Consider the following 14,258-nt stretch of genomic DNA (forward strand, 5'->3'; position numbering starts at 1 on the left):
GCTCTGTTCGGTTCATGTATCTATCTGTGCTGCTACCGGAAGTTTCTCCAGCTAATTAGCTTCAGTGGACTCATCCTTTGGCGAAAGAGAGCTTTTTCTCCAACTGTAGTGTCCCACTGTTTCTCAGCCTCTCTTCCTATCACTGCCTTTATTATCTGCTGCAAATGGCTGCTCTTACGCCTCCACATGCACACACTCCCATCTTTATGCTATAGTTACATGTCTGCACTGTGCTGTATTTCAGCAGCTGTTATTTCACAAAGCCTCTTTACTTTGGACTTTACTTGGAATAGTGCAATAATAACATGGATCGGACAAATTGTGTAAATTGTTAAATTGTGAATTATTTTAAGTGCAATCCACATATCCACATTTATCCTAAATGTAACACCAGCATGTAACACTTTTGAAATTGTGCAGTAAAATCAATTCATTCCAGTTGTTCAGTCATTCCAGGCTCAGGCATTTACAGGCAATGATAGGGTGAAACACCTGACTGAGTAAATGGTATTACTTCATGGGTTTTGGGGACACTTTATAACAATCTTGAATTTATCAATTTTTCATCGTACTAACCACAGTGGCATCGATGGTTCAAGTTAACTAATCCTTAAAAGAATGGAGCTGGACACTTTTGCTCGGCTCAACAACCCCATTGCCTGCTCATTTCATCCTCTTTGTTCCTCTTGCCACTCTGCAAACTCAGGCTCTTTATTTGTTAACTGATGTTGAACTTCCGAATAACCAGTTTTGGTATTTGCACAAAGACTGATAACACTCTCTTTCATTGCAATGTTCCTCAAATGTCAAAGCACTTTTGCTACTAAGGAAGAAAACTGACTTTCCTCTGTCACTCAGAGGCTGAGCCGGAGGTGCAAGTTCTCCTAGTCTCTGATGTCACCCCCGAGAGCTTTAGACTGGCCTGGACAGCTGAAGAGGACGCCTTCGACACCTTTGTGGTAATGGTCAGCCAGGCTGAGGACCCAGGCCAACCAAGAGAGCTGGTGCTGGTTGGCGAGGAGCGAAGCACAGCCATCACAGATCTCACAGAGGATACTGAGTACACAATTGAAATCTTTGGACTCATTTTGGGAAGACGTTCCAAGTCTGTACTCAAGGTGGTAAGAACAGGTACATGGTGAAAGGATGAAAATGAGAAATCAGAGCTGTGAACTGAAGATCTGCACTATGTAGCTATGTCAATGTAGTTAATGTGGAATGATGTCATATCTTGTCAATTTCCTCTCTATGGTGAAAATGTGGTCATTAATATCTGTGTTCTTACATTTGTTTTAATATAACAAACCTTTTCGTCTATTAACCAAGTAACAAGGCTATACTATATTTGTCAAAGATACTTAATGCTGTAATTTCACACATTTTTCTTTCTCTTCTTGCTTTTCGAAATGAATCCATTTCAGTGGTCCTTTTTCTTTTTCAACACTGAATCACAAGGCAGTGTTTTAAACTGTCCGTCAGTGTATCCAAAAGACCGCGCTTGATGACTTTTCATCACCATCTTAGTGTACAGCAGTATTAAACAACACATATTCTAGGTTCAGACAGACCACATGGCATCGTGCGGGGTGTTGATCTCAGGGCTCCAGACTCCTGCTGGATCAGAATTAGACTCATTTGTGCTTTAGTGAACACTATTCTGGGTAAAAAAATAAAATAAAAGGCCCAAAAAACTCATATCAGCAGACCCCTGCTCAAGACATTTACTCAGCTCCTTTTATTGTGTCTTTTCTGTCCAGTTGTCCAGTCCAGTTGTCTTTGATTATGTGGCCCCATCTGTCAGCGTCACTGCTTGTAAAGTAGTGGCGGTGGTGGTGGTAGTGGTGGGGGCCAGGGGGTTGTTCAGTTATCTGTGTCACATAGAACTGGTTGTCTGTCCTCCCTGGGGGTAAGGCTTTACTCTTGGGTTTAATGGTGCATGTTTCACTTTTGTGTTGCCATGATAAGGGGGGCAAGTTAATCTCCTCAAGTCTGTCACGCAAGATACTGTGCCTTGCTGTTAGCTGGGAAGGGTCCCTCCGTGAGGCAATTCCTCCTCATACCCTCTTTGTCTGTCTACTTTGACCTTTTTTTTACACACTGTCTTTCACTCTATTCTAAACCTTTCGGCGGTGTACCTGCCCTGGATGGATGTGTGTGCGTTTGTGTGTGTGTCTTTTCTTGTCTGCTGCTCAACTCAAAAGCCAGAAATACTGACTTGTGTATGTCAGCTTTGCACATTTACTGATGTTCGTCACCAGTCGAAGAAGGCATTACACATATAGACTAAATCTTCTTTTTTGTGTGTTTCTGCCTTCATTTTCTGTCTTTTTTGTACTAGACTTGGGCTCACCCAAGGGCATCCGCTTCTCTGATGTTACTGACACATCTGCCACTGTTCACTGGGTAATTCCAAGAGCTCGGGTGGACGTCTACAGGGTCACTTATGTGCCTGTTCATGGAGGTCAGTGATGCAAACAGACAGAACTGTCACTTGATTCAAGAAAATCCCAAAGTTGACCGAACTTGAAAAAAATCAAGAAGAAAATTTATACCCAACAATATTGGGGCTGTATCAATATATTCCTGCTTACATTGAGAAAAACAAATTTTTCAGATGAAGTGCTTAGACAGCTTTCAATAATCTTATTTTGAGCTTGTATTCCAAGTTATGAATCACTATAGATAGCATTGACAATCTCACTACCAATTACTTTAATCCTCTATTACCTTTACTTCAGTGATAGTCTACTTCTGCCACCTAGTGACCATACAGGTCTGTCTTGCGAATGAGGGACTGACAGGTCCAGAGCTCATGAAAATCATGCAAAACAAGAACAAAAAATGTGATGTAATTATTCACTTTATTTCAGTTGGATGAAAATAGGTTTCACACTACCATTATGATTGGTGCACATTCTATTAATTGATGTAAAAAGTAATGTCTTTAGTCACTTAAAATGTGTAAAGATATGAGGATACAGATACAAAACTGTTAAAATGACCTAAAATAACAAAATGCAGTCGAATTGTAGGCCTGCTTATGTTTATGGGTAATACAAAACTGGTTACAACAACTATGAATTGGGAAATCTATTATTATGACTCAGTTGTACTGTTTTGGATTATCAAAAAATATGATTAGGAACAAATTTACACAAAAATCTAGATTTAGCCTCGCCTCCACCTTAGCAAAGATTCTGCTGAGTGACCAGATCACCAGAATCACCAGAGAAAATGCCATTATCAAATCAAATAATACTTTAGCCAAGCTTCTGATGTCTGAAAATGATTTGCCTACGTGACATGTTATTTTCACTTCAAGGTAATGCTAAGGTATTGACAGTGGACGGCTCTGAGTCTCAGACTGTGCTACCCAACCTGACACCTGGAGTCACCTATGAGATCTCTGTCATCGCCATTAAGGGTGAAAGGGAGAGTGAACCAGGATCAGATAGTGTGACCACAGGTAAGACTTAAATAGAACTAACACTGATACATTTGCACATTCACTATCTTAAGGCTAGATGCAAAAATGTACTTGTGGCAGTTTTGTGGCACTCAAATTCCTATGTAACTGTGTTTAAGTGTTTAATGACATTTACAAAAATAACATTCATTAAGAGCAGTTCCCATAGTGAACGTACTTCAGCGTTAATGAGCTGATAGGGAGTAATAGGAGAAAAACTGATGGGGTATAAAGTAACAAGTTGGCTACAAACATAACAAGTTAGCTAACGTGAATCTGTGACAATGTTTGATTCAACTGTTTTCAATTTGTGTTTAATCATGAATATGATTAAAGATGAGAGAGGTGTCACATCCTTCCGACACAATAGATCCATCAACAGGAAGGTATTTGAGTATGTACATTTCACTGTGTGTATGTGTGTGTGTTACAGCTCTGGATAAGCCCCGTGCTCTGGCTGCTGTCAACATCACCGACACTGAAGCTTTGCTTCTCTGGCAGCCCACCATTGCTACTGTAGATGGCTACGTCATCACCTATAGTGCAGACTCAGGTATTTTGTGTGTATACATTCATGTACATACATCCTAACACACACAGTACACATCAGTTCAATTTTTTTATATATGCCAAATCACAACAAAATTTATCTCATGATACTTTCTGAATAGACCATACTCTTTAATTTAGTTTTTAAAACAGATACACAGATAATAAACATTCTGCTGTGAGCAAGCATTCCTACCACTGAAAAACAATGAGAGAGTTGCTTCTTATTGCAAAGAAAATCAAGTTTTCTAAGATGTTTCCAGAAAGTTTCCTAGAGGGAAGAGATATTCCAATATTCAGTTCTAAACAAAAGAGTAATATTGTCTGACACATAAGTATAAGCCGAGTTTGCTTCCTCTTTCATCCTGCATATTTGTCCTCGACGTGCTATCTTAAAGCCTGTCTGTTTGTGTCGTTGCAGTGGCTCCAGTGATGGAGCGTGTGTCAGGAAATGTGGTGGAGTTTGTGATGAGCTCCCTGACACCGGCGACACACTACACTGTGAAGGTCTATGCTGTGAGAGACTTGGCCAAGAGTGCAGCCACTACAACTGAGTTTACCACCGGTCAGCACTCCTTCCTGACAAAATTTAATCTCTTTCTCTCCTGCCAAGTACAGTTAGACAGACTATTCTTTCTATCTATCTATGTGAGATGCTCACAAGTCATTTTTTGCAAGTCCAAGTCAAATGTCTTATGGTTGTAATGAGCATTCAACTGAACAGACATAACATTTAGATGTGCCCCCTTTGCTGCCAGCCCTGACCCGCTGAGACATGGACTGCAATAGACCTCTAGAGGTATGCTGTCGTATCTGGCACCAAGCCGTCAGTAGCAGACCCTTTAGGTCCTGCAAATTGTGAGGTCAGGCCTATGCAGATCTGACTTACTTTGGATACGCTGACGGCACATCCCACAGATGATCGTTTCAATTAAGATCTGGAGAATTTGGAGGCCAAGTCAACACCTCAAACTCATTGTTGTTATCCTCGAACCATTTTTTAATCATTTTTGCAGTGTGGCAGGGTGCATTATCCTGCTGAAAGGGACCACTGCCATCAGGGAATACTGTTGCATGAAGAAATGTACTTTTTTAGGTAGATGGTGCGTGTTAAAGTAACATCCACATGAAGGGCAGGACCCATGGTCTCCCAGCAGAACATTGCCCAAAGCATCACACCACCTCTGCCGGCTTGCCTTCTTCCCATAGTGCATCCTAGTGCCATGTCTTCCCCAACTAAGCAACTCACATTACTATCCACCAGATGGAAGAGAAAACATGATTCATCAGACCAGCCCACCTTCTTCCATTGCTCCATGTAGGTGCTTTTGGCGGTGGACAAAGGTCAACATGGGCACCCTGACCGATCTGCAGCTGTGCAGACCCATATGCAATAAACCGCTATCTGCTTCGTGTTCTGTCTGAACCAGCATGAACTTTTTCAGCAATTTGAGCTACAGTCGCTCTTCTGTTGGATCAGACATGTAATACATGTGTTAAGGTTATCGAGGTTTTTAGATGACCCCAAATAAGCAGATTCAGAAGACAACATAACAAATTCAGAGTCACTTATACAAAAATTATATACAATATTTACAATGATATAAATGTCCAAAAACTCAAAGTTGCTCAAGGAGCCAAGGGGTGAGTGCCGGAGGTCAAATAAGATAAGTACAAGAGAGAAATACTGGCAGCAGGTATCAGGTTGATTGGCAGGTGATGAAACACAGGTGTGGGAGGGAGTGGAGATGACTGGCAGACAGTGTAGGCCCACCCATCACTGCGCCAGATAGACTCATACACAGACAGGAGGAAAGACCATCAGGCAGAAAAACAAAGCAAAGATACACCTCTGTCCCGGTCTGTTAGTTACCATGTGGTGTAAATGATCGGAACACTTCTTCCACCACTGAAACTCTCACAATAACACAAACTAACTAACCGATGGAGCCTTCTTTGTTATGCTGTCAATCATGATTCCATGCCCCTTTAAGCTGATACCATGCCCCCGCACCAGATCCTGGCCAAAAGTTTGAGACTGAAAAAATGAAACCCAGAAGTGAGAAAAAGATCTGAAAACAAAAAATAGATCTGCAACTGAAAAAAATAATAATAATGCATTTGCATTCTTTTGTTTGGGCCTCGTGTGAAGTTTTTACACCCAAAGGTTATCACAAAAGTCTCATCAATTCAATTCAATTCAATTTATTCATATAGCACCTTATACAATCAAAATTGTCTCTAGATCCTTTACAGAGACCCAGAGCCTGAACCCCCAAGCAAGCAGACAGTGGCAAGGAAAAACTCCCTTTTAACAGGAAGAAACCTTGAGCAGGACCCGGCTCACAAGGGAGAACTATCCTGCTGATAGTCGGCTGGGTGAAGGGGGGGAAAGAAGAGGTAGACAGGATAGAGAGAGAGAGAGAAAGAAACATACATGCAATAAACATCATACATTACAAAGGACAAACATGACAGGTTGTTATAATTGGAATTCTGAAGACTGTGTATTGCATGTATTTGTTTTTTAGCTGATATGTTGTTTAAGTTAGCTATAATATCGCTACATAGAAGAACGACATGGGCAGATGTTGACAGTAGACATTGGGTTTGTCAGAGGGCTGGATACAGTTCAGCATGTACTGCATCAGCTGTACATCAGCTGTGCAGGTGTGCTTGCCACAGTGTTGTTGTTGCATCATCATCTGTGGCCACACACACCAGATGCACAGTGATAGGGGGAATAACATTAGCTTACGTTCATCAGATATTTCCTTAATATTCATGTACCAAAAAACATAAAACAAAGACTGTTCACAAGTTTCAAATTTCAAGTTCAAGTCAAGTCTCATGTCACTGTGTGCACATCTTCATTAAGTCACAATCTTGAGTCAGTCTCTGCTATCAAGAAATATGTGAATAAAAACTAATTAAAGCTTAAAAAAGTGGCTTAAACAGCCGAGAAACAGCAAAATATGGACTTCTTAAAAAAGATGTTTTATTTCTAGATGTGGATGCTCCTCATGACCTGGCAGCCAGTAACATTCAAACAGAGAGTGGCCTGCTGACTTGGAAGCCGCCTCGTGCTTACATCACGGGATATATCCTCAGCTTTAAGTCTGCAGACGGCACTGTCCGGGTGAGCAGACAGCTCAACACCACAGATTCTGGTCTAACTGGTCGGCGATAGCCCACATCAAATCCATGAATTATACTCTGAAATAAAATGTTTAAACATGTTTCCTGTTTCAGGAGGTGATCCTGAGTCCCACTGCTGTCTCTTACAACATGGCTCAGCTCATCGCCTCCACAGAGTATACCGTCAAGCTGCAGGCTCTTGCTGGTCCTAAGAGAAGCAGAGTTATCACTACTGTCTTCACTACCGGTGAGTAGACTCACGTATACACTGGACTGGTTTCAGCCCTAGTGAGATGTGATGTTTGATGCAAGGTTTCAGCTTTGAGTATTTGTATTTTTAATAACAATAATTATGCGCTTGGAGGGCAAATGTTCTGATTTCATGTGCTGAAATCATGAACTTTATGAAACTCCACAAGAAAGAAGATCCTTAAAGGTCAGCAAATTTTGAAAGTTCTGTCTTTTCACAGGCAGTGACCTTATTGTCAGGGCCGTACAAAAGATAAGTGGTAGCACTGTCACATAACCTTGCTGTAACCTTGCTGGAGGGGGCAGTTTTCCTCCAGGTGGCTCAGTTTCCTCTCTCAGTCCAAAACATGCATTGTAGGTTAACTGGAAACTTCAAATTGGTAGAAGGTGTGAATGTGAGTGATACTGTGTTCATTTACCTACAATCCTAATTGCCTGGTGACCCTCAGTGTGTGGTTTATGCATTGTACCTTGATCCTTGATTCACAAAGCTGTCGGGTCAGACATGTTTGTAACTATCCCTTGTTACAGAGGCTATTTGTTGTTTAATTCATCATGTTGTCTTTTTTCTTCATGTGTGTATATATATATATATAGCTGGTGTGCTGTACAGACATCCCAAGGACTGCTCCCAGGTTCTACTGAATGGTGACACTTCATCAGGCCTGTACACCGTCTATCTGGGTGGAGATGAAAGCCAGCCACTCCAGGTCTACTGTGACATGAGCACTGATGGAGGCGGATGGATTGTAAGTCAACAGCTAACAGAGGGCATACATGCTCAAGATGTGTTCACATTTGAAGCAATGCTAATATATATGCAGTATTCCAACATAGTTTTCTACATTAACAAATGTTTAAACAGCTGTGTGCAACGTGTACAGCGGCACTCATCTACTCGGAAGTTCTCTATGAGCCAGTTCAGTTTGTTTTTCACTTTTCAGCTTCAGTTTTGATAAACTTCCATTGTTGTCAAAATCAACAAATCAAAACATATCCAGGATATTTTCAAGATTCTTGATCTTGATGATGATTTTTGATCTCATTTTGTTTTGAAAACTATATATGCCATATAGGTTCATTGGCTACTCTAAATTACCCCTAGGTGTGAGTGTGAGAGTGTGTGGTTGTCTGTCTTTGTGTGTTGGCCCTGTGATTGACTGGCGACCAGTCCAGGGTGAACCCCGCCTCTCGCCCGTAGTCAGCTGGGATAGGCTCCAGCTCCCCTGCTACCCTGATGGATAAGCGGTGTAGAAAATGGATGGATGGATGGATGTTTCCCTTTTCTATTTCATCATGAGTGTGCACCAGTGCACAAAGCAAATAAAAGACATGGTTGGATGAGTTTGCTGTGGAAGAACTTGACTGGCCAGCACAGAGCCCTGACCTCAACCCCATTGACCACCTTTGAGTTGAACTGGAACTGGAACTGGGTCTTTTTGTCCAACATCAGTGCCTGACCTCACAAATGCTCTACTGCATGGATGGGCAAATTTTCCCACAAAACACTTCAAATTCTTGTGGAAGCCTACCTAGAAGAATGGAAGCCGTTATAGCTACAAAAGGGTAGCCAGTTCCGTATTAATGCCTATGTATTAAGAATAAGGTGCGATGGTCCGGTGTCTGAATACTTTTTGTCTATATAGTGTATGCTTTTGTGGGAATGTCTGGTAATCAGTAAAATCTCATATTTTTTTGTATCTTACTGTATTTCTCTTGCAGGTGTTCCTCAGACGCCAGAGTGGTAAACTGGAGTTTTTCCGCAACTGGAAGAATTACACAGCCGGCTTCGGTGACATGAATGATGAATTCTGGATGGGTAATTTCTTTGCAAACGTCATTTCACAACACAGTATGCCGCTAACCATGAGGATATTGTCATATGTCAATATGTGTTGTTATTAATTAAGGTGATTTCTAGCCTACAAAATTGTATTTTGTACATTATTATTACTATTATTGTTATTATTATTATTATCATTAGCTAAGGTCAGACAAATTTGAGAATTTAACACTTACAGAAATCTAGAGAATATAAAAATGGATGAAGCATGAATCCAACTAGGTATCTACAAAACATATTTAGTCTTATTAATAATCTACAGTTTTACTTACTTTACTTACATGGTATCATCTTATAATCATATCAAATCCATTCCTTAATACTGCTGAGTATCCAGCTTATTGACGTATGGTCCAGCTGATATATAGTCTCCTCTCGTCTCTCACCCAGGTCTTTCCAACCTACATAAGATCACAGCTGGAGGTCAGTATGAGCTGCGAGTTGACCTGAGAGATAAGGGAGAAACAGCTTACGCTCAATATGACAAGTTCTCTGTTGCTGAACCGCGGACACGCTACAAAGTCCATGTAGGAGCATACAGTGGAACAGCAGGTAAAGCTGAATTTAACCTACGGTCAAACGTGTTAACAATTTTGTAGTTTGACTCTCAGTACTTTTCTGACTTCCTATTCTTAGACAGTCGGCCCCAAACCCATGAGTTCCAACTGAGGACATGTATAAATCTTTAAATAGCTCACAAATATATGTATATATATATATATATATATGTAAGTAATTTCCCTGAAACAGCTCCTCGCTGTGGTGAAGAGGAAATAGTGCATTTGTTGAGTACTATTTTCAAGGGCAAATGAATCAACACTTGGTGCTCGTATGACATTGTAAGGTATTAGGACCGAGTTGTGACAATGAGTCAAAATAAACTACAGTGTGTGTATTCATGGTAATGAAGGAATATGTCACCCAGGGATGCTCACTGATGTGATTTTAAGTAGTTTTTGTGAGTTTGTTTTAGTTTAAAGATTATGGAAGAATAGAGCACTATTATGCAGAGGAATACGGTCAGGCTTTAATACACACACAATACTTGTAATAAGAAAAATATAGATAAATAAGAAAAATGTCAAATATGACCAGCATTTAAAGAAAAAGCATTTGCAGATTTAAGCTGGAACCTGCTTCTTAAAAAGAGTTAATTTGATGAAATGCTGTCAGTCATGCCAACATAAAAAAAATTTAAAAAAGAACTAGGATCTTTTTGGTCTTTGGAGAGTTCTTTCCTTAGTTAATAATTTCTTTGAATACAATTTCTCTATATTATCTACTGCTCACAAACAGATTTCTTAAAACACTGTCTCATTTTGCTATTAAATAAGAAAAGTATACTTAAAGACACTAAGACAGAACATTGTTTTGATCTTATAGTGGCCAGGTAGTGCATAGGTTGTATCTGTAGTGTTGTGTTCATTTGTTCACCTGCTCCTAACAGAAACTGTACCTCATTTTGTTTCATTGACTCACTGTTTCTCTGTTGTGCCTTTGTAGGTGACTCCATGACCTACCACCATGGTCGTCCATTCTCCACTTACGATCATGACAATGACATCGCTGTCACCAACTGTGCCCTGTCCTATAAGGGAGCGTTCTGGTATAAAAACTGCCACCGCGTCAACCTCATGGGAAGATATGGAGATAACAGTCACAGCAAGGTACTACATCAGAGAGAACAGAGAACACAGCACAACTCGTACAGTTACTGTATGCTCACAAATAGAGAGTGATTTTTAAATTAGTCTCTGGGGGGTTCCTGAGATCACTACAGGTCAGAAGTTAATCTTTGAGTAGAGAGTATTCCAGAATTCCTGGCAAGGATTCAGGTATATGTTAAAGGAGTTCCAGTGGGTACTCAAAGGCCCTCAATTAGGATTACTGGGTTCTTCAGAGGGTTTAGAGAGTCTCTGCAGGTGTTCCATTTTTCCTTAAGGAGAAAGAATCTCCTTAAGGAATCTTTCAAGGGAGTTCCATTCATGTTCCTGTAAAACGGTTCATTTCATTATTTAAATTACTAGGAAATATCCCAGTCGAGAAACTATTCTGCTCCCAGGGTTTATTGTGGTCTGAACTACATACGTTTTGTGTTCACAGCAACATCAGAATTAACAACAGAGGTAATTTAGATGAAATCTTACAACGAGAATGTCTTTGCCCAGTCCAATAAAGTTGGCATTGGACATAATTTGGATTCCTGAATCTGTGACAGGAATGTGGCCCTCCACTTCAGCTCCTATTTCAACTTATCATTTGTCTATCTTCTTTCCAGGGTGTGAACTGGTTCCACTGGAAAGGCCATGAGCATTCAATCGAGTTCGCTGAGATGAAGATAAGGCCATCTAACTTCAGAAACCTGGAGGGGAGGAGGAAGCGGTCATAAATGATTCACCATCAACAAAAACAAAAACACCAATACTACTGCTCTGTCTGGATTCCCCATAAACCACCTCACCTCCACCCCCCACACACACAGCAACCAAAGCCACTGCCAAGAGCCCTGCTGCCTCCTTGCAAACCAACACACCTTCCCTCCTCCCATTCTCTCAAAGATCACCCTCGACTCTGACACTCTTCCCTTGTAATATGGTTGTGGAAATGCTACCAGTGTAGAAATCAATGTGCATGTTACGAACTGGACTGAAATCGAGCCCACACAGATTCTACTCACACACCAAAGAGAGCAAAAACTCCTTTCCATCTGATTCTAATAGTTTCTCATTGCAGCATTTGTGGGGAGGCGAGTGTGCAGCTTGGGCATTATGTTGTGCACAGTAATTAATACAACTCCCTATTTTCACATCCAAGCCAGGTTGTTTAGTTTCAGGGCCTCTTAGTAATAATACAGTGCTCATTCAACTGGATTATATTGAAAATGTTATTCCTTGTACAGTACCTGTTTCCATCTGAAAAACAGATGGCACTGTTCAGATGTCAGATATCTCCATCTAACTTGCCTGTTGTTTGTCTTTGTCTGACTTAACCTGTCTCCCCAGGTTTCCACATCTCCCCTAGCATAAGCTAACATCTGATGTGATAGAAATGGAAATGAAAAAAAAAAAAGTCCATTGTCCATATGAGTAGCAGTATTTCCATTCATTGTGTGAGCCCATGATGTCCTCATGCTACAGCCACAGTATTGTGTTTTAAAAAGTTCAACAACAGAGAAAAGAAAAACTGATGTGTTCTGATTTGTTTTGTTTATGAATCCAAGGCAGGACCTGTCCTTCAGTATAATGAAACGTTGATGAAATGCAATGTTACTTTTTTTTGTGATATGTGAATACAGTGCATATGTGTCGAACAAGAGAATGTTATGTGTTTTTCACACAAAAGATGTTGATGTTCAAAACATGAAAAAATGGCCAATTCCAATTGAAGTTCATTTGACTTAGTAAGGCCTTTATACTTGTATTGATGACAACAAGGTTTAGACAGGACAAAATTAGGTAGTGTTTCTACATCTCTCCACCCCCATCCCGCCTTTCCTGCAACAGCATACTAAATCACTGACCATCTAAAGAATGCCTGTGTAAATTTTGTTTTTATTTTTGTTTGTTTATAACTGGTTGAACAACAGATGTTTCTGTGTAAACTGAATTAAAATAAAACAGTTTGTTTAAAAGGAAGATGTTAAGGGATTTTATTTGTTGATGCAACTAAATAAAATGAAGAAAAAAAAAAAAAAAGCTCACGACAAATCTTGACTCAAAAAAAGCCATGATCAGTGGAGCCCCGATTCCAGTGTGACCCTCTGTTCATGTAGGTGCAACCCAGGGGGTGAAAAACAGGTGAAAAATAACGGGTGAAATATGAAAATATAATTAAATCAGGTGAGGCTGAAACATAACATGCCTGGTTGTATCTCACTTTGCTAACATTTGACATGTCAAACTATTTAAATGTATTTAAATGACTTAATACTGTACAACTCTTTTATCCCCACATGATGTTTCCACACATTCTGTTCTCTGTAATGTTTCATTAATTAATGTGGTGAAGTTAACATCTGACTCCTGTCTAGCCAACAGAAAGAGGGCAGAGGCCCCTAAAACGGGTGGAGGACCTGCACCACCACCTCTAACACAGGCAGAGGAGATGGCCCTGAGCCAAACTACTGGAAGGCCAGTGGCTGAGGGAATCCCAGGGGGCAGCTCATCTGAGCCAGTCACCCCTCAGGACACAAGTGTCTTCATAACACTCCACTCCTCTATATTGTTTTTTTTAATGAAGCCTCTTTTAGAGACAGGACGTTTGCTCTTGAATCCAGTAGACTCTGAGGGACGTCTCCACCTGTTGGAGCCTCATGTAGCCCAACTCCAGCCTGTTGTAAGTAACTCAACAGACCAAAACTCATAACCAGTAGTGGTATAAAGTTCACAGAATAAAATGCTTGTCTTCAAAGGATAATGAAGATGAAGACACTGTGTCTGCTGTCACAGAAAGGCCTACAGAGGTATCATATTAGATCAGCTTTACATGTACATGTGACATTCTTGTATGGATTTATATTGACATGGAAGCTGACATTGTTATCCTTTTTTAACAGAGCGTAACTGGACAGCATGAAGAGGGTCCATCAAACTCAGTAAACAACACAGTTTAATTCTGTACAATTGTACATGTAGAACAATATGACTCAATGTCATTCTTCATCTCTTAGTGCTGCTGGGGGCCTGGTTGAGGGTCTGGGTAAGGGGTTATGAGAGTCGGTTGGCAGGGGTAACTCCTGTCACCCAGAAGGAAGCCTTCAATCTCTCCTGCAAGTAAAGTCACATTTATTGAGTATTGATATTTTTCACAGACAAACTAGACAAAGATCTTTACAGTGACAAACAGCCACCAGTGCAGTGTTTCAGGCCACTTGCCACAGTCCAGTCTGTTGCTCAGAGACCCTCGATATATACAGGAGTCATGCACAGATTCAGGCCACTTGGCTTCTACGTTTGTGATGATGTTATTATCAGGATATTGTCAGGATGTCCAAATTACTCTGTTAATAGCCTA

The 14,258-nt window shown here is 40.6% G+C and overlaps 1 protein-coding gene across 2 annotated transcripts in view; it reads left to right on the forward strand.

Moving 5' to 3' along the window:
* Positions 1 to 12,880, forward strand: part of tncb (tenascin Cb) — a 56,312-nt gene extending 43,432 nt beyond the window's left edge. Inside the window, exons 12-23 of one of the 2 annotated variants that reach the window (XM_046386065.1) lie at positions 859 to 1,131; positions 2,339 to 2,461; positions 3,323 to 3,466; positions 3,900 to 4,019; positions 4,437 to 4,580; positions 7,024 to 7,154; positions 7,268 to 7,400; positions 8,000 to 8,151; positions 9,125 to 9,221; positions 9,636 to 9,797; positions 10,749 to 10,912; positions 11,524 to 12,880. In XM_046386065.1, the coding sequence (XP_046242021.1) occupies positions 859 to 1,131; positions 2,339 to 2,461; positions 3,323 to 3,466; positions 3,900 to 4,019; positions 4,437 to 4,580; positions 7,024 to 7,154; positions 7,268 to 7,400; positions 8,000 to 8,151; positions 9,125 to 9,221; positions 9,636 to 9,797; positions 10,749 to 10,912; positions 11,524 to 11,634 (1,754 nt within the window). In that variant the 3' untranslated portion in view covers positions 11,635 to 12,880. The remainder of the gene's footprint in view (positions 1 to 858; positions 1,132 to 2,338; positions 2,462 to 3,322; positions 3,467 to 3,899; positions 4,020 to 4,436; positions 4,581 to 7,023; positions 7,155 to 7,267; positions 7,401 to 7,999; positions 8,152 to 9,124; positions 9,222 to 9,635; positions 9,798 to 10,748; positions 10,913 to 11,523) is intronic. The other variant, XM_046386066.1, reaches the window with a different exon arrangement.
* Positions 12,881 to 14,258: the final 1,378 nt, after the last annotated feature.

The sequence above is a fragment of the Scatophagus argus genome, chromosome 4, assembly GCF_020382885.2.
Source record: "Scatophagus argus isolate fScaArg1 chromosome 4, fScaArg1.pri, whole genome shotgun sequence".
Classification (NCBI taxonomy): Eukaryota; Metazoa; Chordata; class Actinopteri; family Scatophagidae; genus Scatophagus; species Scatophagus argus.